This window comes from Mustela nigripes, chromosome 12, assembly GCF_022355385.1.
Source record: "Mustela nigripes isolate SB6536 chromosome 12, MUSNIG.SB6536, whole genome shotgun sequence".
Lineage (NCBI taxonomy): Eukaryota > Metazoa > Chordata > Mammalia > Carnivora > Mustelidae > Mustela > Mustela nigripes.
In genome coordinates, this window is record NC_081568.1 from 101,831,934 (window position 1) to 101,857,636 (window position 25,703).

The following is a 25,703-nucleotide window of genomic DNA, read 5'->3' on the forward strand; positions in this document are numbered from 1 at the left end:
GGAGGTGATGGGCATGGAGACTAGCGGTATAGACCAATTTGGTTTATACTGGGGGTATAAACCAAAACAAAAAAATAGAGGAGCCATTCATGGGCCAATGTTGAAATATGTTGTGAACTAGAAACTATGAATGCAGTCTGAGGTACAAAATAATAACTAAGAAAAAATATCACAGAAACAAAAGCAAATTGTGAAGAGTGTCAGGTAGTTTGCTTCTCTAGGGCACTGGCCCTGCCCACTATACTAAGTCACTTTTGATCTGAAACCTCTCTGGCAAAAACTGCTGTTCACCTGCTCACCAGGCATTTCCCCTCTCTTCCATATTTATAGAGCCCCTTATTATTGGGAGTAATGTGTCCAACTTAGACAAACACACACACACACACACACACACACACTATTCCCAGTCACACTCATAACAAGGGTGGGTATTGAGTTATAAACAGAAGTCATTGAATAGGGCTTTGGAGAAGTCCTTTTTTTTTTTTTTTTAAGATTTTAATTAATCTCTACACCTAACATGGGGCTTGAACTCACAGACCTGAGATCAAGAGTCACATGCTCTACTGAGCCAGCCAGACACCACATGGGAAAGTCTTCTTGTCCCATGCTCTTGTACAATGAATTGACCTGTAGGCTGGAAATAATGCTCTGAGATCAGCAGAGCAAAGACAGATGGAACCTGAGTCCTGAAGACCTGGTGAAGCCACTAAACCAGCTCTGGAAGCCTGTTTCTGGACTTCTTTAATGTAATAGAATAACCTCCTAATTTGTTTAATAAGCCATTGTAGACTAACTGCCATTACAAACCTTAATGCAATTCCTGATACACAATTCCTCATACCCTTTTTTCTTTAAAAATAAAAAAAAGAAAGAAAAGAAAGTCACTGTTGGGGTCCTTTATCAAAGGAACGAGACTGAGACAAAGTGAAAGTTATGTAAAGCTTTATTCTATGCCAGGCATTAGAAGTCAGACTGACCAGCCAGGGCCGCCTATGAAGAGAGCGACCCCGGTCCCGATCTCACAGGCTGGTTTTAAAGGGCATAACTGCAGACCCAAGGTATGTGGCTTCTATTGTTAAGGCGTTTACTCCCGGAATTGATACCCGGAACCCATACCAGGAACTACTGGGGCGTTTATTCCCGGAATGAAGTCCGTGGATGTAAACAACAATATGGCTACCTAGGCAATATGGAGTTGCTCTGGCTAAGCAGGCCCTAATAGTTAAACAGGTTTTGAAAGACCCTCGATTCGCACCCAAGAAGCAGACACCAAGCCTCCACTGGATGCAAGTTGCAAGAGGTTTATTGGTTACACAGGCGCCTGCGGACGCATCAGCCTTTGTGGGCTGAGCGCGCTGGGATAGATTGGGGAGCAGATTATATAGGGCAAGGTTGGGGTGGTGGGAAGCGAGCTTACAGAAGCAGATGCTTGGTTACAGGGATCTGATTGGTTAACTTAAATCAAGCATTGTCAGGCACTGGGTTTAAGGCAAGGACACAACGGTTTGTTCTGGTGGGCCTTGGCTCAGCACTCTGGAAAGTCCCAGGTACACTCTATTCCTCATTTGTCTTTTCTTTTGACAGACCGGGTGATCACAGACAATAGACATCCTGGTATGTGTTGCCATCCGGCTATGGGAACAATCAAGCCTTCAGCAAGGGGATAGGGGGTGCTTTGGGGACATCAGGTTACTTAAACAAGCCTTTAGCAAGGGGAGAGGGGTCTTTCAGTTTTAACATTAAATCGGCCCTAACAGTCACTCTTTTCTTCAAGACTAATGGCCAGAGGTTATAGACAGTAGCATGATGAGGCCAGAATCTAGGCTTAAATGGATTACTTCTAAGACAACCCAAAGAAACACTTTTTCAAGTAGTAGCTAATAAGTATTTATTCATTTGATAATAGTTAAAACTTGAAATTTTTCATCTATAAAAAGAGGACCTAGAAAGTACACTCTATCTTAAAGTTACCTCATAGATGGTATTTATTGATGGGATTTCTTACGCCCCAAAGGTGGAGAAAGTAGAAAAATAGAGTTTTTACTTTAAGAGGTTTTGATAAGTTCTTGGCTAGAGTCAAAATGCATTAAGGTAAGGTAAGTTTGAATTAAACTAAGGTAAGTCTGAATTTTTTTTTTTTCCCAGCACGTGTCTATTTTACATCAGGGAAGACATGCTATATCTTCTCACTAAACATCCTTTCATTACTAGATTACTGTTGCCTTGTCACTGGGTGCCTTGTAAAAGTGCTCTTAGGGACCAACGTATAATGTGTGCAGGACTGAGAAAAGGGAGATCCCTATTGCAGAACTCACTGCCTGTGACTGAAGATGTGGGCAAGTGACAGAAAGCATGCTGAACTGGGAATCCAAACATGATTCTTTTGTTTGGCTGTGTTCAGCAAACATTTAAGGATACTTGCTCTGTGACAGGCACTGTGCTGGACCCTGGGAAGGGACTGGCAAGGCATAGGCGCTGACCTCCATAGTTCTCAGGCACAGCATCTCAGGCTATAATTCTAATTGACCTTGGTGAAGGAAAGATGTTTCAAGAGGCCCTCATCAGTTTAAAGCCTGGTGAACAGATGCCAGTTCCACACAGCTGAAATACCAAAAAAATCCACGGAACCAGAGCATTTTTCGCTTCTACTTCCACAGAATCTAGATGTTTATTTTCCCACTGGGGATGATCCCCTCTTCACCTCAGAACTAATGAATCTGCTTTTATTTCCTGGGGGCCCAAACTCACCAAATCAACAGAAATGGTAAATAAGTAGAGCATCAGAAAACTATGTTTTAGTCCCGATCTAGCATTATCTCTATAAATCTTGACAAATTATTTTTGGAGTTTCAGCGTTCTCATCTACAGAGTGCTATAAAATGAAGAACTACAAAGTGAACTCTGCAAAAAGTGTGAAAACTTTTTGCTAGTAGGTGAAGGGGTACAGGATAGGACACTTTCCCCCTCATGTGACACTTTGGCTTGTGGATTATCTCAAGCTTAAGTTGCTTTAGACTCTGAGGGCTCAAGAGAAACTTTTGTCCTCCCTCAACCATACAGAAGAATCTAAATCGGGGTCTTTCCCAGAATGACTGTTATTCAGATAAATTTTATCAGATTGAGCCATCTGTATGATAAGGCAAACATCTAATTACCAAACATCTGCTCATCTTTTTTTAATTTTATTTTACATCTGCTCATCTTATCACAAAGTGCATTCCTTTCATCTGAAGTCCCAGACTCCTACTTCCTTTTTAGTTCAGAATGACATATATACCTCATTGTGCCTATCTTTGGAATTTTCATGTCTATGTGTAGTTCCTCATACCTATGCGTATTAACTTTTATTTTTCTCTGTTAATCTGTCTCGTAAATCTGATTCTTCGTGCAGCTAGAAGGACCTTGGAGGAGACAGGAATTCTTGCTCCCCGACACAGGCAAGTGCAAAAACCCAAGACCAGAGGCAGCGACCTTAAAACTACCCACAAGATTAGGCAGCTGCTTTCAAATAGACTCTTCAAGCGCGCCGTAACCTAGTGTTCAGGTAGAGAGACTGCGCATGTGTTTTAAGGCCCTTCCCGGTACCCGTAACTTCCCTTTAGGTTTTGGCCCCGCCCACCACCAGCGCCCTCGTTTCCGGTTCAGCCCAGGAGGCTTCCGAGTGCTTCTGCTCTCCGCTTCTCTGGGTCGACCATTTCTCCAACGTTTTTGCAGGTCTTTCGGTTGGTGGGGAAGGTAGTTGCCAATAAAGTTTCCCCGTTTGAAAGTCTGGAGGATTGAGCCGGGTTCATCCTCTGTCCCCTTGTTCATTGTCCTCAGTCTTTCTAGGCTACAGGCAAGGAGTCTCAAGGCGTGATGGCCAGGGGCCGGTCCGGCCCGGCCGATCTGAGGCCAACTTTCGTTACCCGCGCTCTCTTATGGCTTTTGGCCCCGCAGGCGTCCGCCTCAGCGTGAGCGCAGTCCCTCCGCGCCCACGGGCCGCCCTGTGCTGGACCCCATGGCCTCCGAGGCTCCGTCGCCTTCATTGTCGCCGTCGTCACCTTCCTCCCCTGAGCCTGAACTGGCCCAGCTGAGGCGGAAAGTGGAGAAGTTGGAACGCGAGCTGCGGAGCTGCAAGCGGCAGGTGCGGGAGATCGAGAAGCTGCTTCATCACACGGAACGGCTGTACCAGAGCGCAGAGAGCAACAACCAGGAGCTCCGCACCCAGGTGCGCGGTCCGCCCCCAGCCCGGCGCCCCATCCAGCCCAAAAGGAGGTCTCCGAAGCCTCTGATAGCTTCGGAAGGGCTCCGTGGCAGGGGCCGAGGACTGTTTTATAGAGATTCTGAAAGAAAGAAAGGTTCACTTGGATTATAATTCCAAGTACGTTTGAAGCTAGGCTAAGAGTTCGGGTTCCTCGGGTTTAGATAAGTGTGCGAGCTGCTCGTGGGAAGTGAACTTCATTACCCTTATCATTCTCACGTGAGACGTTCCTTTGGCATTAGGAATATTAAAGCTCTGGACTTAGAGCAGAATTCCATTTATTACACACTTGGTGTGTGAACTGATGCTCAACCTTGGTTGTCCATAAAATGAGAGTGCTAGTACCACGCAAGTGAAGGTTAAATCAGATTAAGCATGAACGGTTTTAGAGTTTTACAAACTGTTGAACATTATGCTTGTGCCAGGTTATTTTTCTGCTAGAGTTTTCTGGTGAAAGTAGGGGGCTCTGTCTTTGTTAGAGACACTAATCAGTTAATTTCATATTCATAAAACAGAGTAAGGATTAGTATTTAAGTGTCACTTTTTTTTTATTTTAAAAAGGAGCATAATATTTTTTTCCAGCTTGATTTGTTGGGTAGTTACACTCTTCCAACAAGTTATTTCCCTGTAATTATTAATGTAAACTGTTGTGTAGTCCTTTGTAATATATTGTAATATTTCCTAAAACTGCACATAAAGGTTGTATACTGAAAAACTGGCAAACTTTATTATGCTTTGTTATCAAATGATCTATGAAAACAACTGCTGAGATGTAGTGCATTGTGTCTGTTGTATAGATGTTAATATGATGTTATAGAAAATATTTCTTTACTCAATAACTAGTTCTTGAACTCTTAAAATGAATGCACAAGGACTGTGCTAGGAGTCCTTGGCTAAACTATCATGAGGAAAGGCAAGCAAAATATTTAAAATTCCTTTTTAAAAACCTTTTTATAATTCTATTTTTTTTAAAGATTTTATTTACTTATTTGACAGAGAGTGAGAGAGCACAAGCAGGGGGAGTGGCAGAGGGAGAAGCAGACTCCCGTTGAGCAGGGAGCCCGATGTGAGGCTAGATCCCAGGACCCTGGCATCATGTCCTGAGCCAAAGGCAGACAGTTAACAGACTGAGTCACCCAGGCGCCCCTCCAAATTTTTAATCTAAAGATCTAAAAGAGAACATTGGTGCTAGTCTTTGAAGAGCCAGCATTTTTTTATTAGTGTGAATTTGATAGTGGTCTAATATAAAAATTGAAATGCATAAAAAGCCTTGACCCTACTGGTGATAGTAGTAACTCCTCTTTACCCTCTTCTTAGTGAGCCTCCTTTGGTGGTGGGTATAGGTTGGTTAACTGTTATCTCAGATCACTGAATATTATTTTACCTGTAAAACACCTGGTAAAAAGGTGGCTTGGGAATTGACGGAGAGCTGATAGAAAAACAGGTTTTGGACTCCGAAGAACTTTGGGCAAATTACTTTGTCTCTTCGGGTTTCTCATGTAAAATGGTGATTAGGACTACTATTCTGTAAGAAGTTTGGAAGAGTTAGTGAGAGGTTATCCAGAGTACTGTTTAGTGCCTAGCAGGTAGGGAGATACTAAATAAAATACCAAGTTTATAGTTATAGTGGTAGTAGCTAGAGCCAGGACTGGGACAAGGCAATCAGTAACCCAGGGCAAAAAATGTAAGGAGTACTCATTCTCTGATACAGACCCTCTTCTTGTGAGAAGCTGAGAATGAGTGCCTCCTTAAACTTTGTGCTCTAGGTGCCTTGCTTGCTTCATTTTAGTTTGAGCACTGGTGCTAATAGGATCTGATAACTAACGAAGTGCCTAGATAATCTGTATGTAGTCAGTCTTACCATCTTCCTTCTTTTAAGCTTTATGTGTTATTAACTATTTAAAAGCTTGGTTTTTGATTTAGTTTCATGCCTGTAGTAGACATTGTCTCACGCCAAGATCTTTCTGAATGAAGGGTATTTGTGGTGTTGTTCTTCATCTGCTTGTGGGTATTTCCACACTGTTGTTCTGGCCCTGGCATTCAGTGAGGCACAGGGAAGACAGATGCCCTTCTGAGGTAGTCACCTCTCTTCCCTTCCACTGCAGTTGTTTAGGCCTATGACTACTGGCTTTTGTTTAAAGAAAAAAAAAAAAAGTGCATTAAAGCATGCAAGTGAGTATTAACATATTTAAGTGAATAGGTAATTCCCGATGGAGGACACTGAATGATATTAGATAATTTTATGAATTAGAATTAATGGTTTTTTAAACTAATTCTTTAGGAAGAACTGCAGATTAAAATTTTTGTATAAAGCATTCTTACTGTTAGAAGTAAGGGATCGCCTTCACAAAGTCCTTTTAATTTAGTTCATCTAAATTCATTTTGGAGGGACTTTTTTGAGGTTTAGCAAGAGAGTATAAGAAGAAAAATATTTCCCTCTACAAATGTGAAAGGTGAAAGAAAGAAGATTACACTATTTTTAATTTTTCTGAAAAGGAAACGAGCTGCTTTGGTACTTATCTAAAACTTCAACCAAGAAAAATAATTATTGTAATTTCAGGAGAATGGTGTGTATATTATTAGATTGCTAAATGATCTATTTTCCTAAAGGCCTTGTTTTCTTTTAGGTAGAAGAGCTCAGTAAAATACTCCATTGTGGGAGAAATGAAGACAATAAGAAGTCTGATGTAGAAGTACAAACAGAGAACCATCCTGCTTGGTCAATCTCAGGTATTCGGCTTATAGTGAAGATATCTTAGTGCTGTTACGTTCACATCATGATAAGGTGCAGTTTTCTTTAAACTTAAAATAGACATACATCTAGATAAATCTGAGAATTGTTATGTTGACTTTTCATACGATTTGGTATTTTCAGATAATCTCTATATTCTTTTGGCGGGAAAATAGAAATGTCATTCTATAAATACATAATAATGCTAATGTGTTTTGGGGGGCACATTACTGGAGTAATGTTTGCCATGCTCTCAACCATTTACTCATATCTGGCCTTGCTTGGACCAGGTACCTGTGTTTTCTTGTTGATGCATTCCACTTAGCATTTTGTTCAGTGTCAATGTCTTAGGCCCTTATGGTAGTGATGAGCTATGACCTCATGAGTGGCATTGTGAGACAAAATAACTGAGCAACTGAGTTTTAAGAAATAGGAATCAGAAGAAATGATCTTCCCACTAAGTTTTGCCCTATTTTAATCAGTATGTAATTTAACTAAATTGTTAAACACAGCATTAGTATTAACATTACATATTTGTATGATACATTTTTTTAAAAGTCACCGTAAGAGAAATATGACAGAAAAAAACCACTCTGGATTTTTGGTCATTTGGTAATGCAGTAGTATTCAGGTAGTATGTGATTAGAAATTAAGAGTTGTTCCTTTTTTTTTTTTAAAAGAACACAACCTATTTACCTGTTTTCATTTATATCCTTGCTATGGAAAATCCAAATCTACCGTTTTTTTAACTTTTAATTAATAGCTATGGTACTGAAGATGATGTTAGGATCAAAGATAAATACTCTGCCAGTTTATCTGCACCATCCATTTATTCTGTTAAATCGGATACAGTTGTGAAAATATGATATGTTAGCATTCTGTGCTGTTTTATGTTCAGTGCTGGTAGTTTGGAATTAATTTTTCCTTATATACATTTTTCTAATATGATATCACCTAATTTACTTTTGCTACAGATTATTATTATCAGACATACTATAAGGATGTCAGTCTTCCAAATAAAGTGACTGAACTCTCAGTTCAGCAAGATCAGGATATCGAAGCTTCCACTTTTAATTCTGAAGATCAGGCACAAATAGAAAATGATGCTTATGCTGGTGCTGATATAACAGAACATGTTAAATGTGCAGAAGAGGACCATTTTGCCTCAAATTCAAATTCACAGGTAATAAGATGCTTAGCATGAAACTCTTGTTGCCCAAGACTGTGTCGTTTATTGTTATATAAAAAAAAGAGACTTCTTTAGTCCACAATGTGTGCAAGGCTTGTAAACATCCTGCATATAATGGTAAAGTGAATATTACAGTTTTTAGGAAAAAAATAAAAATTTATGAATAAGTAAAATTGTTTTTCTACTCTGTTGTGTTCTAAAAATTAATGATATGTATAAACTAAAAGAATTTGTCACTGTATTTTCACTCAACCAAAAAATTTGGGCAAGAGCCATAGTATCATATTCATAGTAATTTTTTTTTCAAGATTTTAATTTTTTTAGTAATCTCTCCATCCAAAATTGGGGCTCAAACTCACCACCCCAAGATTAAGAGTTGCACATTCCACCAGCTAATCCAGCCTGGTGCCCCCATTTTAAAATTTTTTTAATGCTTACTTTATGTCAGATACCTTGCCACTGTTGCCTGAGTGTCATATAAAGTTATTTCTTTAATTTATTTGAACAAGGATCCCAGTAATTCCAGGATCCCAAGATCCAGTATAACTTCTTAGTGTGTGATATCTCACATTACCTATAGCTTTTTCCTCCATCTCTCTTTTTAAAGTTTTTTTTCCCTTTGAACCTGTAATTATTCTTTTTTTTTCCTAAAGATTTTATTTATTTATTTTGAGAGGGAGAGAGAGAGAGCACAAAGAAGGGCAAAGGGGCAGACAGAGAGGGAGAAGCAGACTCCCCAGTGAATAGGGAACCTGATGGGCTCGATCCCGACCAGAGTCAAAGACAGATGCTTAACCAACTGAGTCACCCAGAGGCCCCTGAACCTGTAGTTATTCTTTTTTCTTTCTTTCTTTTTTTTTTTTTTTTAAGATTATTTATTTATTTATTTGACAGAAGGAGATCACAAGTAGGCAGAGAGGCAGGCAGAGAGAGAGGAGGAAGCAGGCTCCCTGCTGAGCAGAGAGCCTGATGCAGGCACGATCCCAGGACCCGAGACCATGACCTGAGCCAAAGGCAGAGGCTTTAACCTACTGAGCCACCCAGGCGCCCCACCTGTAGTTATTCTTAAAGAATATTTCATGGTCTTTATTTTGTAGATAGCTATCTTATGGTATCAGGTATCTGTTTTTGAGTAGTGGTCACACACTCAATTTTAATGTTTTCAAAACTAGGTTAGAATTGAATTAAAGACTAGTAATTATTATTATTATTATTTTTTTAAAGATTTTATTTATTTATTTGACAGAGAGAAATCACAAGTAGATGGAGAGGCAGGCAGAGAGAGAGAGAGAGGGAAGCAGGCTCCCTGCCGAGCAGAGAGCCCGATGCGGGACTCGATCCCAGGACTCTGAGATCATGACCTGAGCCGAAGGCAGCGGCTTAACCCACTGAGCCACCCAGGTGCCCAGTAATTATTTTTTTAAAGTGAACCAAACTGCAATTGATAGCCATCTCTTTCCATTGCAGAAGTTGAAGTCTTGTTTAAAATTGTTTTAAGTGTATTTATTGTTTTTAATTCTGCTTTTAAAGTGATAAAAGGAAGTTTTTGTCTTATTTGACATGAATATCTTACCTAGGAGCCAGCATCTGTATTAGCAGCAGAAGATACATCCTTAGAAGGTTCTTCATTAGCTGAAAGTTTGAGAGCTGCAGCAGAAGCTGCTGTGTCTCAGACTGGATTTAGTTATGATGAGAACACTGGACTGTATTTTGATCACAGCACTGGTTTCTATTATGATTCTGTAAGTATGTTGGACCGTTTAATGTTGTACTTGCTGCTTGATATCAAGTATTAAACCCTAAACTGAATTAAGAAAGGCAGGAAACTGCATTGAAAAATTATATTTGATTCAAAGGTATTTGACATGAGTAAAGAATTATAAAATAGCTTATGAAGCTATACTTCTGTGTTTTTAATTAAATAAGTTAATTGTGATTGTTATAGATTAATACTTGAGAAAGAGCTAGTCTTTTATATGTAAAGTAACACACAAAAATATTACATTTATTAATAAAAATAGACTGTTAACTGCATTGTTATAAAGTGTTTAAGAACTTTAACATTTTTTTCATAGAATTTATAAGGAAGTGACATTGTTAATTCTAGGCTTGGTATGTGAGCTAAATTGTAAAAAAAAAAATTATTTCAAGTACTTATGAATCCATTTGAGCTGCAGAAGAAGTCCTTTTTTTGAATTCTCAATAGCCTGTTTATTATTAGTTCAAAAGTTCTGTGCCATTTAGGCATTTCACTTCTAAAAAAATCAATGTTAGGACTGAGAACTAGAGAATTTGTGTGGAATCAGACACATAATGGACCACTTACTAGGACAGACCCTAAAAATAAAGTTCTTGATTTACAATTCAGTGTTATGGCTGTTGACATCTGGTACTTAACTGTATTTCATTCAGAATTTGATAACAATGATGATGGAACTTACACACCTATATACCTCAGCTTCAGTGGTCTAGGCATGTGGTCTGGTCCTCAGAAATTATAGAATGTGGTACCCCAAAATGAAGCAGATGTTCAGCATTCTGGTCACTGGAACTATTGTTAACTAATCTAGAGAACATAATGATAATAATAGGTACCTGAGTTAGAGAAAGGATTTCATTAGCTTGTTGGTTTGTACTTGGTATACTTTGTAAAACCCTCATTAAAAGAGGATTTTCTTTCAAAGGAGTATGCTAATTGACCATGCTAATGTTTAAATTCTTATTACCAAAGAGACCAGCTATTACTTAATTGTTTTGAGGAAAATACAGAGCTTGCAAGTATATGATGTTAGTCTTCATCATTCTTCTACCTTCCTTTCTGTATCTTTCCTCCTGACATCTCTTCTATAAATGGTTAGTTACATTCTGTTGGTTTTATGTTTCAGTGAATTAGGGACTTCATTGTTTTGCCCTTTTTATTGTACTAGTTTCCATTTTATTGTAATTAAATAGTCTTTCTTAAATTTTTGAAAATGTGTTTTGGACTGAAAGAAGTAAGAGATAAAACAAGTTTGAGTTGTAAAAGTTTTATTATCACTGGTAATAAAGATTAGAACACTTCCACTTAGTTTTTTAGTTATGGAAAAGATTGAATTCTAAATATTTTTGTAAGACATCTGAAAAGGGAATTAAAGACAATAAATTGCAGTAATATCAACAGTTAAAAAATACTCATTCCAGGCAATTTTAGTTGCTTAACCTTAGTATATCATAAGACAATCCCAGGTCTGATCAGACTGGATTTATGATGTATATAAAATATACACTGTTGAATTAAATCTTGGTTAAAGAGTATGGGCCTTGGTTAAAGAGTATAGATGATTACATAATTTTTTCATCTTTCCAGTTTTTATCGATAATTTGCCAAAATTCATTTCTACATGGTTCTTTTACTTATTTAATTACTTACAGTAGAATTAATTAAGGAAGACAGTTTATCAGTTCCTTTATATATAAAATGTATTTAGGAGCTTAATTTTATTTTTGAATTTTTCTTCAGGGCTTTTAGTTATGAACAAGCAAATACTTGTTTTATGACACTGAGAGGAGGGTTGAATTCTCAATAACATATTTATTATTAGTTTCAAAGTTCTGTGCCTTTTAAGCATTTCACTTAAAAAAAAATAGATCTTAGGACGGAGAACTAGGGAATTTGTGTGGAATTGGACATGTAATTTGGACCACTTACTAGGACAGAACCTAAAAACAAACCATTATTGTGTAATCATAAGGATAAGGAGTGAATTACTTTTTATATGGTTAGCTTTTTCCGATGCATGCCTTAGTTTTCATGACTTCTAAAAGGTTTTCTATTATCATTTTCATTAATGTATTAGGTTGAAACATATGAAATTGCTATTTCTCTAAGTATGAAAGTGGTAAAATTACTGGCAATTTTATTAGATTCAATTTAATATTTTAATGTATTCATTTTTCGTACTAGGAAAATTAGAGCAAATAGTGAATGTAAAGTATTTTGGCAACTTAGAAGCATTTTTCTTTTTGTCATCTTTACTCATTATCTTCAGAAAATAGAAGAGTTCTTAAAAGAAACATTGACCATTTTTAAATACATGTAGCATTTCTATTTATTTATTTATTTTATTTTATTTTGTTATACCTGACTAGAACTTATTTATTTTTTTTTTTACTTTGAAAGGAAAATCAACTATATTACGATCCTTCCACTGGAATTTATTACTACTGTGATGTGGAAAGTGGTCGATATCAATTTCATTCTCGAGTTGATTTGCAACCTTATCAGACATGTGGCACAAAACCAAATAAGGAAAAAAAATTGAAGAAGAAAAGAAAGGATCCAGATTCTTCTGTAACAAATGAGGAAAAGGTAATGTCTTCATAATTTTAAAAAGTTACTTAATGATGATGTAATTATGTCAAGGTTTTTGATGAAACTGAAAATTATCATTCAGTAACTTTGTATTTCAAACATATCCATTAAGATAACATATCAGAATCTGTCAACCAAGGAGCATTCACAGAGGGCGAAGATGGACTTTGTCCACAAATTCTTAATCACTTAGAAGTAAAAGGAACTTCTTAAAGTTTGGAGGAGGTAGATTTAAGGCAGATAAAATACTCATGTATTACATAGTTTGGAAGAAGAGCGGTCAGACCCTTAACCAATATGTTGATGTTTGGGTGCCGGGGTGGATCAGCTAAGGGTCTGCCTTAGTCAGGTCATGATCTTGGGGTCCTGGGATCAAGCTCTGCATCAGGCGCTCTGCTCATTGGGGAGTCTGCTTCTCCCTCTCCCTCTGTGCTCTCTGTCCCTCACTTGCTCTCTCAAATAATAAAGTCTTAAAAAAATAAGTTGGTGTCATTGCACAATTCACAATAAAAGCACAGATTGTAACTAGATAGAGATAAAAGTTCTGCCTCTTAGAAATGGAAACTGAAGTCTTTATTTATTTATTTATTTGTTTTTTTAAGGGTTTATTTATTTTAGAGTGAGAGAGTGGCAGAAGGAGCAGAGGGGAGAAGAGAGAATCCTCAAACAGACTCACTGCATTGTGGGGAGCCTGGTACAGGTCTTGATCCTACAACATTGAGATCATGACCAAAACCAAAAGTCGGTCACCTAACTGACTGAGCCACCCAGGTGCCCTTGGTTCTTTTGGGAAAATAGATTGGCCATTTGTATCAATAACCATAAAAATATTAATATTTTTTAACTGGAAAATACCATTCCGGGTAATATTTTTTAAAAATCCAAAGAAAGAAGGGTGTCTATTGGCTCAGTTGATTGAGTGTCTGACTCTTGGTGTCTGCTTAGGTTGTGATCTTGGAATTGTGAGATCCAGTCCCATGTTGTGAGATCCAGCCCCTAGGGATTCTCTGTCTCCTTCTGCACCGTTCCTTGTTCGTGTGTATGCAAGCATGTGCTTTCTCTCTCTCTCTCAAATAAATAAAATCTTTTAAAAAAAATCCAAAGAAAGATGCCTTTGTGTAGTTATATAGCAATATTTTTAAGAACAAAAAAATTAAGAGTTCAAATAGCCTACAAGATATTGGTTTAGAAAATGATAGTATGTTTAATTGAAAAACATTCTTGGGGCGCCTTGGTGGCTCAGTGGGTTAAAGCCTCTGCCTTCGGCTCAGGTCATGATCTCAGGGTCCTGGGATTGAGCCCCACATTAGGCTCCCTGCTTAGCAGGGAGCCTGCTTCCTCCTCTCTCTCTCTCTGCCTACTTGTGATCTTTGTCAAATAAATAAATAAAATCTTAAAAAAAAAAAAAAAAGAAAGCATTCTTTAGGCCTTAAAATGGTAATTTATAAAGACTGGGGGGAATTTAAAAAGTGCTTGTGATGCAGGGTTAAATTTAAAGAAGGAAAACATAAAAAACATTACCACTGCTCTTATGTGTATTCCCAGACAGATTAAGGTTGGTGGTTTATGTGCAGGAAAGGGGGCTTATTTGTTACATTGGCATTTTGTGAATTGTGGCAACTACTGGATACTTTGCTCTTGAAATTTCATCTCCTGTTTTTCTCGTAACCAAAGAAAAAAGGTTTTTAACGTATAATACTAAAGTTCACATATGGAATTGGGTTTTTTTTGGATTTACTTTCTCTGTTTGAGTTGTTTGTATTTGTCTTATTTTCACTGACGTACCTAGGAATAAAAGAGAATGTGACTAAATACTGAAAATGATTTTTCTGTTTGCTTTCAAGACTTCTGTTTTAATGACTTAAACCTGTTGCTAGTAGTTGAACTTTTTGAAAAGATAGGTTGTGAAGGTACTTCTTTCAAACAATGGAAAAGAACATAGAGTGTCCTTAAATGACTTTTCCTGACAAACGGGAGAATGAAATTTGAAAGTGTTTTGTGAGATTTTACTCCAGGTTTGTTCCCATAACTGCTCATCTTTACCATCCTTTTTTAAAAATATGTGTTAGGATAGGTACTTACAAACAATCCTGATGGGATTTTGAGAATTCCCCTAAGAGTCTAAAAGGTAGCTGTGAAACATAGGAGACCATTTAAGACATCCTCATCCTCGCCCCCCCTCCTTTTTAATTAAGATACTCTCGAACCTCACTCTTTGCAACTGGAGGTATGTGGAAAGAGATTGGCATAACTAACAAAAGAGATTGGCATAAATAACTTGAAATATGCATATATGCTTCAATGGCCACATATAGGCTCCTTTCTTATCTCTTAATGAATGTTTATCTAACATTCTGGACTGGTAGATGGTTTTTGAGAAGTAGCACATCTGACATTTTCATTCATTCCCACCCCACATGTGTTTTCCTGTAAGTAGTAATAATAAAATATACAAGATTGAAAACTGCCTTTTTTTTTTTTTTTTTTTTTTTTTTAGTAGGGAAGTTTTTAATAGGGAAGTTTTTTATAGGGTTTTTGGCTATATTTGCAGTGGCTTTTAAAACTCTCATAGTTTTTCAGTTTCTTGTCCTTCTTCTTGCCTCTGAGGAGTTTGTTTTGCTGGGAGTATATATAGTTTATCATACTGTGAGTGTTTAGTTGGTCTCCAAACTGAATTTATGCTACTGTTAAAAATAAGTGTTTAAGATGCTCTCATATTTTATAAAATAAAAGAAGACCATATGAATGCAATTCATCATGTTACTTTAGGCAGAAAGAAGATTCAAAGTATGTTACAAACCAAAGGAAAAAGGAAAATAACTGATTATTTTAAGTTTAGAATAATAGATTGCATTGGTCATAAGGTTTGCCCACTCTCATGTATAATGAGTTATAAAAGGCTTATGTTCACTAATTTGCAATTTTAGAATAAAAGAGATATAACTAATTCATTTATACTTTAAATTATTTTGTATAATCAGATCACCTCAATGAAATACTAAATACTAAAATACTAAATTTTAGTGAAACTGTAGCTCTGCTACATTAGGTACATCTGTTTTTTTTTTTTTTTTTTTTAAAGATTTATTTATTTGAAAGGGCACGCATTGTGTGTGTGCCTCTCAGGGGAGAGGCAAAGGGAGGAGAGGCTGGGTGCGGAGCCCAACTTGGGACTCAGTTCCACAGTCCGTGAGATCATGACCTGAGCTCAAACCAAGAATTAGACGCTTAACCGACTGACACACCAGATGCCCCACATCTGTAATCACTCTTGTAAATAAAGCTGATTCTGGGGCGCTTGGGTGCCTCAGTCATTAAGCATCTGCCTTCAGCTGGGATCATGGTCCCATGATCAAGCCCTGCATTGGGGTCCCTGCTCTGTGGGGAGACTGCTTCTCCCTCTCTCACTCCCTGCTTGTGTTCCCTTGCTCACTGTCTCTCTCTCTGTCAGAAAAATAAATAAAATCTTAAAAAAGCTGGTTCTGTATTTTATGTGTTTTGACTTGATTATTGGTTAAAAGTTCAAAAAGAAAATTTAGGGTAAATATATTTTCTAGGCGTGCACTACCCAGTAAAGGTAGTCAGCACTAGCCTCATACAGCTATTGAGCACTTGAAATGAGGCTTGTCCTAATTATGGTGTTTTATAAGTATGAAGTACAGCACGCTCACTTTTGAAGACTAAAAGTCTTGAAGTACCAAAAAATCCATGTAAAATAGTTCATTAATAGTATTATAGTGATTAAATGTTATTTGTTATAATAAATGGTAATACTTTGTAAACATTGGATAAATAAAGTGAATTTTACTGACTTTTACCTTTTTAATGTGGTTACTAGGAAATTTTATTTTATTTTTTTAAAGATTTTATTTATTTGTTAGACAGACAGAAATCACAAGTAGGCAGAGAGGCAGGCAGAGAGAGAGGAGGAAGCAGGCTCCCTGCTGAGCAGAGAGCCGGATGCGGGGCTCGATTTCAGGATCCTGCAATCATGAGCCAGAGGCAGAGGCTTTAACCCACTGAGCCACCCAGGCGCCCTGGTTGCTAGGAAATTGTAAAGTATATATATTTATGTGTGTGTATATGGCTTGTATTATATTTTTGTTGGTTAGAAGTGGTCTAGGCTGTTGTATCATCCAAGGAATGTGTGATAAGGGCCTGGACTGGGATAGTTAGTGAATAGATATGGAGAATTGGGATCAAGTATAAACACTCCATAGCACTTGGGAATGGATTCCAAGTGGTAGTTAAGGGGATGTCAAAGATAACTATAAGGGGCGCACTTATAATCTCTAAATAAAATCTTTAAAAAAAAAACTATAAGATTTTTGATTTGGGTTATTAGAGGATGGTAATGTCATTAAGTAAGAAAGGGAACATGAGAGGAAGAGGGGCTTATAGGTAATAGCTATTGGTATTTCATATAAAATATTGTACACATATCTTCACTAATTCTTTGAAACATTTAGTGTTAGAAGGTGGTCATGTTTAACCTATTTTCTCCTGTTCCTACCTCCCTACCCGTGTCTTTCCAGGATTTGAATGCAGAAGATCAGAAAGCATCCAATGTTGAACGTGTAAGCTGCAGTGAGGGAGAAGATTTTGCAAATGTGAAAAAGAAGGCCAAAATAGACATTCATTACAAAAGTAGTCCTGCCAAATTTACTGTTCCAGTTAGCGGAAAGACTACAGACTCTTCTGTTAGTGAAAACATTTATAATTCGACATCATTCAAAGATGAGAAAATCATGGAGACTGATAGTGAGCCAGAAGAAGGTGAAATTACAGACTCTCAGACAGAGGACAGTTACGATGAAGACATTACCAGTGAAGACAATGTAACTGCAGAAGATACTGAGGATGAAGGTGGGTAAATAACTATTGTTTAATTATCTGTAAATAACCCAGTCTGGTAATGGTAAAAGAGCAACAGAGTTAAAAATGTTTGTAATTCTTATGTCTGCAAAAAATAACTGTTTTAAACTGATTATTTTAATGACATTGTTGAAAATTATTTGAGCTACCAACAAAGTGGTCACCAGTACCATTATGATTATTTTTAAAGGGAAGAATTTGAATAAATTACTAATACTTGGACCTTAAAGTTTTATTGCATTGAATGGCCTAGTCAATGGAACAAAATCAAGTTACTTACATTCTAAAGTATATACTAAAGCTTTTTGGTGGTTTAGGTATTTGTAGTCTGCTTTTGTAACTGAGGGGAAAAGTAAATTACATTTAAAAAGTGTGGTCCAGGGGCGCCTGGGTGGCTCAGTGGGTTAAAGCCTCTGCCTTTGGCTCAGGTCATGATCCTGGGGCCCTGGAATCGGGCCCTGCATTGGGCTCTCTGCTCAGTGAGGAGCCTTCTTCCTCCTCTCTCTTTCTCTGCCTGCCTCTCTGCCTACTTGTGATCTCTCTCTCTCTGTAAAATAAATAAATAAAATCTTTAAAAAAAAAAAAAAAAAAAGTGTGGTCCAGGGGCACCCGAGTGGCTCAGTCAGTTAAGCGGCTTCCTTAGGCTTAGGTCATGATCTCAGGGTCCTGGAATCGAACCCTGCATCGGGCTTTCGGCTCAGCAGAGAGCCTGCTTCTCTCTTTCCCTCTGCTGCTCTCCCTGCTTGTGAGTGCACACTTTCATGCATTTTCTCTCTCTCTCTGTCAAATAAATAAATAGGAGCTTTTAAAAAAAAGTGTAGTCCCTGACTTAGCTACATAGATGTTATGGTAAATCTTACATTTAAAAAAATATATATTTATTTTAGAGAAAGAGAAGGAAAGGAAAAGGAAAAGGAGAGAGAGAATCTAGAGCAGATTCAACACTGAGTGTGGAGCCTGACATAGTGCTCGATCTCCCAACTCTGAGATCATGACCTGGGCAGAAAACAAGAGTCAGACACTCAACTGACTGTACCACCTATGTGCCCCAAGTATTACATTTTTTGAACATGAGGTTATAAAGACATACTTTTTTTTTTTAAAAGATTTTATTTATTTTTTGATGGACATAGTGAGAGAGGGAACACAAGGAGGGGAGTGGGAGAGGGAGAAGCAGGCTTCCCACTGCCCAGGGAGCCTGATTCAGGGCTTGATCCCAGGACCCTAGATCATCACCTGAGCTGAAGGCAGTTGCTTAATAGCTGAGCCACAGGTGCCCCATAAAGACATACTTTTAAAGCTCAGGATATTACATTAGGTTTTATGAGCTTATTTTGTTCTTGATACAGTTTCTCTCACTTTTTTTTTTTAAGTGGGACTCAGTTTTTCTAAGTTAATATAAAAATTCTTGATTAGGATATTTTCAAATTCCAGCACCTTAAAAAAGAGAGAGAACTGTTTATTTTGTAATTGTGATAGATCCTGAGTATCTTTAGGTTGATCACTTCAAATTGGTAAGTGTTAAAGTCTTATCAAGTATGTCATATAGCAGAACTTAAGAAGGTTGTTTCAAACAGAATTAAGATTTTGATCAATACGTTTTTTTAAAGGAAACTTACATTTTTAATAAAAAGACTTTATTTATTTTTAAGATAGGAGGAGAGTGAGAAAGAAAGTGCACAAGTAGGGAGAGCAGCAGGCAGAGGGAGAAGACGACTCCCATGCTGAGTAGGGAGCCTGATGCGGGACTCAATCTCAGGACTCCAGGATCATGACCTGAGCCAAAGACAGATGCTCACCCCACTGAACCACTCAATCGCCCAGAACAATACATTTTTTTTTTTTAAATTTTAAAGATTTTTATTTATTTGAGAGAGAGAGAGAGCATGCGGTCGGGGGCACGAGGAAGAGCAGAGGGAGAGGGACAAGCTGACTCCGTGCTCAGCGTGGAGTCCTACGCTTGACACTCCTGACTCTGACATCACAACCTAAGCCAAAACCAAGAGTTGGGTGCTAAACTGATTGAGCTACCCAGGCACTCCTCAATACATTTTATTTTATGGATGCTTCCTATTCCTGCCTAGAAATTTTTTCCATAGCATTTGAATTAATACTTACACATTTCTTTCTTTAACAGATGAAGAAAAAATTTGGCCCCCATGTATTAGAGTAATTGTTATTAGATCACCAGTATTGCAGACAGGATCACTTTTTATCATTACAGCTGTAAACCCTGCTACAATTGGAAGGTAAAAATATTTCATGTTACTATGTTTGTGTATTTATCTTATTCCAGTGGATTGTGTATTCCTCAAGCGGTTATCATAAAATGTTCATGGTACTTGTTGAATAGTCAAACACTGAATGACATCCATGTTCCTCCCTCTCCTACTCAGAAAATATTGTTCACACTTATCTTTGCCACAGAAATTTTATCATTTTCTTACTTTTTGTACTGCTCTTTTTAGGTTTAAATTCATTAGTTAAATCCAGTGTTTGTCTAGTATTTAATCTCCTTTCTGTTTCTTTTACCCCTTTGTAATTCAGCTTGGTAGAGAGGTTTTAATTGTAAGTAGGATCATTTCATTACTTCCCAACAGGAAAGAAAAATCTATCCTTAATTCATATTCTCTACAATATCTTAGCTTTAAATTCTTGAGGAATAGTGTAGTCCTTTTATATAGTAGTAATATAGTCCTTGTAGTCCTTTCTATATAGTACTAGAGGTGGGAATGTAGTCAGTGGATCTTAAATGATGTTAGTACAAAGGATATGCTGTCCTACTTGATAGTTTATTATTTTAATTTTTTTATAAAGATTTTTTTTTTTAAATTCAGAGCATGAGAGACAGCATATGAGTGTAGGGAGGGGCAGAGGGAGAGAATCTCAAGCAGACTCTACCCTTAGCATGGAGCTTGACTCAGGGTTCAATCTCATGACCCAGGAGATCATGAGCTGATCTGAAACTAAGAGTTGCACTCTTAACTGACCGAGCCACTCAGGCACCCCTGGATGTTTATTATTAATGTGGGGTAGATGTATCGAAAAGTAAAAGTAATCCTGGAACTTCTTTCAAACAGGAAATTAAGAGTAGGATTAAGGGAATGACTTAGTGTGATAGAGAGACTTGCATTTTAACATTATCTTTTAAAACAATGACAAAATCTTAAATATAATTTCTTCATTAACTGTGTTTAATCTATATGTGGTTCAAAAATTATTAAAGGCACTTTACTTAACTCTGCAGAGAAAAAGATATGGAGCATACTCTCCGAATCCCTGAAGTTGGTGTTAGTAAGGTAAGCTCTTTGATTTTTCCAATATAGAGTCCTAGATATGATTTTATAAACCCTCATTATGACAGAAAGCTTAGGAGCTTTTTTATTTAGTAGAAAGTTTAATAGTCCAGGTAGTAACGGAAATGAAAGCAATTCAGATTTCTCTATTCCACTGCTTGCAAGAATAATTCTTTATCAAAATTAGAGTAAACTAAATGATGTTTAATTTTTAACAGTCTAGAGCAGGAATAGAAATGTAGATTAATTTAAGTATTAAAGTAATAACCATTTAACAGATACTTAGAATGAAATAAGTGTGCTTGGTTTGGCAGTTCAAAAATGAATCAGACCTGGATTCAGGCTATTTTATTAGATGGTTACTTTTATTAGATGGTTATTTATTTATTTATTTTACATTTTCCTGCTTCAATTTTATTTATTTTTATTAACATATAATGTATTATTTGCCCCAGGGGTACAGGTCTGTGAATCACCAGGTTTACACACTTCACAGCACTCACCATAGCACATACCTTCCTCAGTGTCCATAACCAACCACCCTCTCCCTATCCCCCTCCCCCCAGCAACCCTCAGTTTGTTTTGTGAGATTAAGAGTCTCTTATAGTTTGTCTCCGTCCCGATCCTATATTAGATGGTTATTTTATTAGGTGGTTGAGTCTAGAGTATTTTACAACTCAAGAACTATGGTTTCAGGAAAAGGAATACTTGGGTTTTTAAAACAGAGCAGAGTTGCTTGTAACTTTAGTTACAAGAAGAAAAAACGAAAGGTTTTGCTACCGATACTCTTTATATTTAGTGTTTATCTTTTTCTTTACTGTATTTTCTGTAGTTTTTCCCTCTCTTCTATGGTGGTTATCTTTTTCTGACCTTTCATCATCTCCATTTTGTTTTTATTTAGTAGACTATAATATGAATTTAAGGTATAGATTTTATGTGTTGTTTTTTTTTCTTTAGGGAATGAAATCTGTTTTCCATTATAGTTTGAAAGTCCACTTATTTTTACTTTGTTTCAACTCATTCAGAAGGGAGAAAATTTTCATAATCTTAACTGGGTCCAGATTATCTTGCTTTTTTATTTTGCTATGACCCTTCTGCCTCCAAAGAAAACCCAGTCTGATTTAAATAGCAATTCAATCTAAAATATAGGTAGTTCTTCCAGCGCCTGGCTGGCTCAGTGGGTTGAGCTGCTGCCTTCAGCTCAGGTCATGATTGAGCTCAGGTCCTGGGATTGAGCCCCGAGTCGGGCTCTCTGTTCAGCAGGGAGCCTGCTTCCTTCTCTCTATCTCTGCCTGCCTCTGCCTGCCTGTGATCTCTCTCTGTCAAATAAATAAATAAAATCTTTAAAATAAAATAAAATATAGGTAGTTCTCTAGCGGCATTTCTGCTTTTTCTTTCTTTAAAACCATGATATTCACTGATGGGGTAAATGGTTTGTTACTTTATGAAATCAGTTTGACTATATATCACATATATCCAGGTAGGTGAAAAAAATAAAAAAATCCATACACTTCTTTTAATATTAGGGAAAAATGGAATCTATCACTGGATAGGAGAAGACCTTCTGAGTTTAAAAAAATGGGGGAAAAAATCACAGAAAACATAATTTTGAGTAATTTAAGTTTTAAGTTTTTGTTAAAAAAATTTAAAAGGCAGAGTACGTGGGGCATCTAGCTGGCTCAGTCAGTAGAATGTGGAACTTTTGATCCTCAGGTTGGGAGTTCAAGTCCCATGTTGGATGTAGGATTTACTTAATAATAATTAAATGGAAAAGGGGTGCCTGGGTGGCTCAGTCGGTTAAACAGCTGTCTTCGGCTCAGGGATCCTGGGGATCCCAGGATCCCCAGAGTCCTGGGATCGAGCCCTGCATCGGCTTCCCTGCTCAGTGGAGAGCCTGCTTCTCCCTCTCCCTCTGCCTGCTGCTCTGCCTACTTGTGCTCTCTGTCAAGTAAATAAATAAAATCTTAAAAAAAAAAAAAAGGCAGACTATGACAGTAAGACAAATATGACAAAATATATATCTCTTATGTTCTAAAATCTCATACAGATTCATTTTTTTCAAACCCGACTGTGACACTGATAGATAAGTGAGCGAAGTATATGAATGAACAATTCACAATGCAGGGGGTATCATTACTATGAGAAAACCATTCAGTCTTTCTAAAAATTTTAAGAAATACAAATGAAGTCAAGATGTCAGTTTTCATTTGTCATATCTTATTAAATTTCACTCCTCTTGGGAGCATAATTTAAAACAGCTCTTTGGAATAAAATTTCAAATAAAAAAAAACCTTGAAACTATGTAAATGCTTTGGTATCGTGATTAGTATTTTAAAGAACCCAGCTGAAAAAAATGTATGAAGGACATGAAGAGCAAATTTGCAGAAGAGGGAATCCATGTGGCTAAAAAATACAAGGTTTCAGTCTTTGTAGTAATTGGGGAAGTACAAATTAAAATCATGATGAGATTTAATTTCATATCTGTTATGCTTGCAAAAACTGGAGATTCTGATAATACCAAATGTTGGCTAAGACTATATAGAGTAAGAAAATTCTTATAGTTTGTTTTTGGGAATATAAATTGATTATACCACTTTGGAAAACATTATGGCAGTATCTAATAAAGTTTAGGATTTGTACATACTATGACTTAGTACTTTCATTCTTAAGAATATCCCCTGAAGGGCACCTGGGTAGCACCTGGTTGGTTGGTTAAGGGATTGCCTTCAGCTCAGGTCATGATTCCAGGGTCCTGGGATTGAGCCCCGCATCAAGCTCCCTGCTCAGTGGGGAGCCTGCTTCTCCTTCCCCCTTTGCTCTGCGTACTTGTGCTCTCTCAGTCTCTGTCAAATAAATAATTAAAAAAAAAAAAAAAAAGAATATACCCCTGAAAAACCCTTGCATTGTCTACTATAAGGTTGCATATATATGAATAAGAATATAAGAATGTTTATAGAAACATCTTAAAAAATAGTAAAACCTTGGGATGAAAAACTGAATGTTCATCATCAGAAGAATATGTTGAAGAATGCTACAGTGAATTTTACCATTCAGCAAAATGGCAAAACTGTACACAACTCGATGTACCTCACAATATAATGTTAAGCCAAAGAAGCAAAATGAAAGAAATACGTACAGTAGCATATGTTTGTCGGAACTTCTCAAACTAAATTTAAGACCTGTGAATTTTCTGTATATAAGTTACATCTCAAGAAAATATTCATACAGTGTAATTCCCATTTATGTCAAGTTCCAGACCAGGCAAAATAAACATGAATTGTTTATGGATGCATACATACGGGGTGAAAGTAATATCATGATTAAATATTAAACCTTTGAAAAGAAAGGGTGTGGGATGAACAGAATGAGTTACACATCCAAGAATAATAATATATATTTTTTAAATATCTGAGGCAAGGGGGCCTGAGTGGCTCAGGTAGTGAAGTTTCTTCATTTCAGCTTAGGTCATGATCTTAAGTGTCCTGAGATCCAGCCCTATTTTGGGCTCTATGCTCAGCCTGGAATCTGCTGGGGATTCTCTATCTCCCTCTGCCCCTCTCCCCACTTACGCCCTCTCTCTGTCAAATAAAATAAAATAAAGCCTAAAAAATAAATATCTGGGTCAAATAAGGCAAAATATATTAAAGCTGGGTCATGGGTAGACCAGTTCAGTATATTCTTTTGTGTTTTTGGAACACTTTATAATTAGTTTGTTTATGAAAACTTTTTTTTTCTTCTTTTTTTTTCAAGGGTTTTATTTATTATTTGACAGAGAGAGCACAAGTAGGGTGAGAAGCAGGCTCCCCACTAAGCAGGGGGCCTGATGTGGGTTTGACCCAGGACAGGACCTGACCTGAAGGCAGACACTTAACTGAGACACCCAGGCACCCCTGTTTATGAAAAATTTTAAGAACAACTTCATTGAGATACAGTCCACATCCTGTATACAATTTATGCATTGAAAGTGTGTAATTCAAAGGTTTTTTGGTGAATTTAGAGTTGTGTAGGCATCACCACAATCAGTTTCAGAACATCCCCCACCCCCCTTTTAAAGCTTTTATTTTATTTGAGGGAGAGAGAGAGGATGAGAAGGAGGGGCAAAGGGAGAGGGAAGACAGCCTCCCAGCTGAGCAGGGAGCCCAGTTCAGGGTTCAATCCCAGGACCCTGAGATCATGATCTGAGCTGAAGGCAGACGCATAACTGACTGAGCCACGCAGGCGCCCAGTTTCAGAACATTTTCATCACCATAGAAAAAACAGTAATAGTCACTCCCCATTTCCTTTCAACTCTCACAGGCCTAGGCAACCACAGTCCGCTTTCTGTTTCTGTGGATTTGCCTGTTCTGCACGTCACGTAAATAGAATCCTATAATATATAGTTGTTTTTACCTAATACGTTTTCAGGATTCATTCATGTTGTAGCATATATCAGTATTTCATTTCTCTTTATTACCAAATAATAATGTCATTGTATGGATATACTACATTTTGTTAATCAGTTATTGTTTGAATTGTTTCCACTTTTTGACTACTAAGAGTAATGCTGCTGTGAACATTCATGTACAAGTTTTTATTTGTATGTTTTTATTACTCTTGATATATACCTAAAAGTAGAATTGTTGGGTCCTATGGTAACTCTGTTTAACCTTTTGAGGAACTGCCATATCCTTCTAAAACAGGTACATAGTTTTACATTCCCACCAGCAGTGTATTGTTTATAAAATTTTAAATGAAATGTCTGTAGTTCTTTATCCAGTTAAATAGACATGTACTGAGTATATGCCATTATATGTGAGGACCTGTGTTATATGTACTGAGTCATAAGCAGAAATGTAAACTAAGCAGTAATTGTTAGCCCTAAAGCAGCTATCCCCTATGCAGTAATTTTGCGTAGTGTAATTGTTATGTAAAGAAAGTACTGTGGAGCAAGGAGGGAATGTTAGTCCTGAGTATTGAAAATCTAGAAAACTTCTCTGAGGAGTTCACCTTGAGGGGCACATGGCTGGCTCAGTCAGTAG

General features: G+C 37.1%; 1 protein-coding gene across 16 annotated transcripts in view; it reads left to right on the top strand.

Annotated features, from left to right (window-relative positions):
* Positions 1-3,633: 3,633 nt before the first annotated feature.
* Positions 3,634-25,703, top strand: part of AGGF1 (angiogenic factor with G-patch and FHA domains 1) — a 124,415-nt gene continuing 102,345 nt past the window's right edge. For all 16 annotated transcript variants that reach the window (XR_009407525.1, XR_009407517.1, XR_009407515.1 and 13 more), the window contains exons 1-8: positions 3,634-4,210; positions 6,871-6,973; positions 7,949-8,157; positions 9,741-9,905; positions 12,323-12,511; positions 17,050-17,380; positions 19,527-19,638; positions 20,637-20,688. Coding sequence is in view for 4 of the 16 variants with exons in the window: in XM_059418103.1 (XP_059274086.1) it covers positions 4,001-4,210; positions 6,871-6,973; positions 7,949-8,157; positions 9,741-9,905; positions 12,323-12,511; positions 17,050-17,380; positions 19,527-19,638; positions 20,637-20,688 (1,371 nt within the window). In the remaining 12 variants the exon portion in view is untranslated. The remainder of the gene's footprint in view (positions 4,211-6,870; positions 6,974-7,948; positions 8,158-9,740; positions 9,906-12,322; positions 12,512-17,049; positions 17,381-19,526; positions 19,639-20,636; positions 20,689-25,703) is intronic.